The 1,474-nt window shown below is 33.8% G+C and overlaps 1 protein-coding gene across 1 annotated transcript in view; it reads left to right on the forward strand.

Moving 5' to 3' along the window:
• The first annotated feature begins 1,036 nt into the window (after positions 1-1,036).
• Positions 1,037-1,474, forward strand: part of LOC112524861 (uncharacterized protein At2g29880-like) — a 1,233-nt gene continuing 795 nt past the window's right edge. The window contains exon 1 of the mRNA XM_025134807.1: positions 1,037-1,176. Within this exon, the coding sequence (XP_024990575.1) occupies positions 1,037-1,176 (140 nt within the window). The remainder of the gene's footprint in view (positions 1,177-1,474) is intronic.

Below are 1,474 nucleotides of genomic sequence, written 5' to 3' on the forward strand. Positions count from 1 at the left end.
ATGGATACTCTTCTTCAAATGTGGATCGATCCTCAATAATGCATAGCTATATTTATTAGAGTGACACTATGTTCATATCGCAAATTAGGATGACTCGAACATGTTTCAAAAAGTTGTGTGACATGGTTGAAACATACGGAGGGTTAAGAACAACTAGGTTTATAAATATTGAAGAACAAGTTGCCATGTTTCTTCATATTATTGCTCACAATGTTAAGAATCGGGTTATGATATGTCGTTTTCATCGTTCGGGAGAAACAGTTAGTAGAGTTGTTGCTCGAGTTTGCAATGCCGTAATAAGGTTACATCGACGATTGCTTAAGAAACCTGAACATGTTCCTAATAACTCTACTGATCAAAGATGGAAATGGTTTAAGGTCTTTCCACTTCTTTTTAAAATTACTTATTTGTAACTAAGTCTAGTTATTATGAAAATATAATGATCTTTTTTTCTTGGTTCTAGAATTGTCTAGGAGCTTTAGATGGAACCTACATAAAAATGTTTAGTTTCACAAGAAGACAAACCTAGATATAGAACAAGAAAAAATGATATTTCGACAAACGTGCTAGGAGTGTGCTCACAAGATATGCAATTTATATATGTGTTATCAGGATGGGAGGGGTCGGTTGCTAATGGTCGAGTGCTTCGAGATGCTCTTTTTAGGCCTCATGGATTAAAAGTTCCAAGACCGGGTATAGTTTTTAATAGTTTACTATATATTAACAAGTATAAGTTTTGATGGTTTATTAACTTAATTTATTATTAGGTTATTACTTGGTTGATGTCGGATACACAAATGGGGAGGGTTTCTTAGCTCCTTATAGGGGTCAAAAATATCATTTAAATGATTGGCGTGATAGACACCAACCAACCTTTGCCAAAGAAGCATTCCTCGGCGAGAAATGTTATTGAACAATGTTTTGGTATGTTAAAGGCAAGGTGGGAATCTTAAGAGATAACTCGTATTGTCCTATTGATTTAAAAGTTAGGATCATCATGACATGTTTTCTCCTCCACAATTTTATAATGCAAGAAATGTCGGTAAATCCACTTGACAATGAAGGTGAAGTGGAAGAGGGAACCCGAGACCTTGGAGTCGAAGACTGGGATAATATAAATGTTGTTGGTACTTCAAATGAGTGGACTGCATTTAGGGATAATTTAGCACAATCTATGTTTGCTTCTTGGAATGCTACCAATTAATATGTATGATTCAAATGTTTGTTTAAATCTAATGTTTGTTTATAACAGAAATCACGGAGTTTGGACATGGATAATTAAATGTGATTATATACTTCAAATGATTCATTTATGTTTATAGGTATGACTTGTCAAATTATATATTATCGAGTATGGACGAATATTGAAGAAACAAAACTTGTTGAAGCTTTAGTTACCATGGTGAATACGGGAGCATTTAAAGCCGATAATGGCTTTAAATCGGGTTATTTAACATATCTTGAACAAGCATTA

This window comes from Cynara cardunculus (genome assembly GCF_001531365.2).
Source record: "Cynara cardunculus var. scolymus isolate 2C chromosome LG 13, CcrdV1, whole genome shotgun sequence".
NCBI classification, from domain to species: Eukaryota; Viridiplantae; Streptophyta; class Magnoliopsida; order Asterales; family Asteraceae; genus Cynara; species Cynara cardunculus.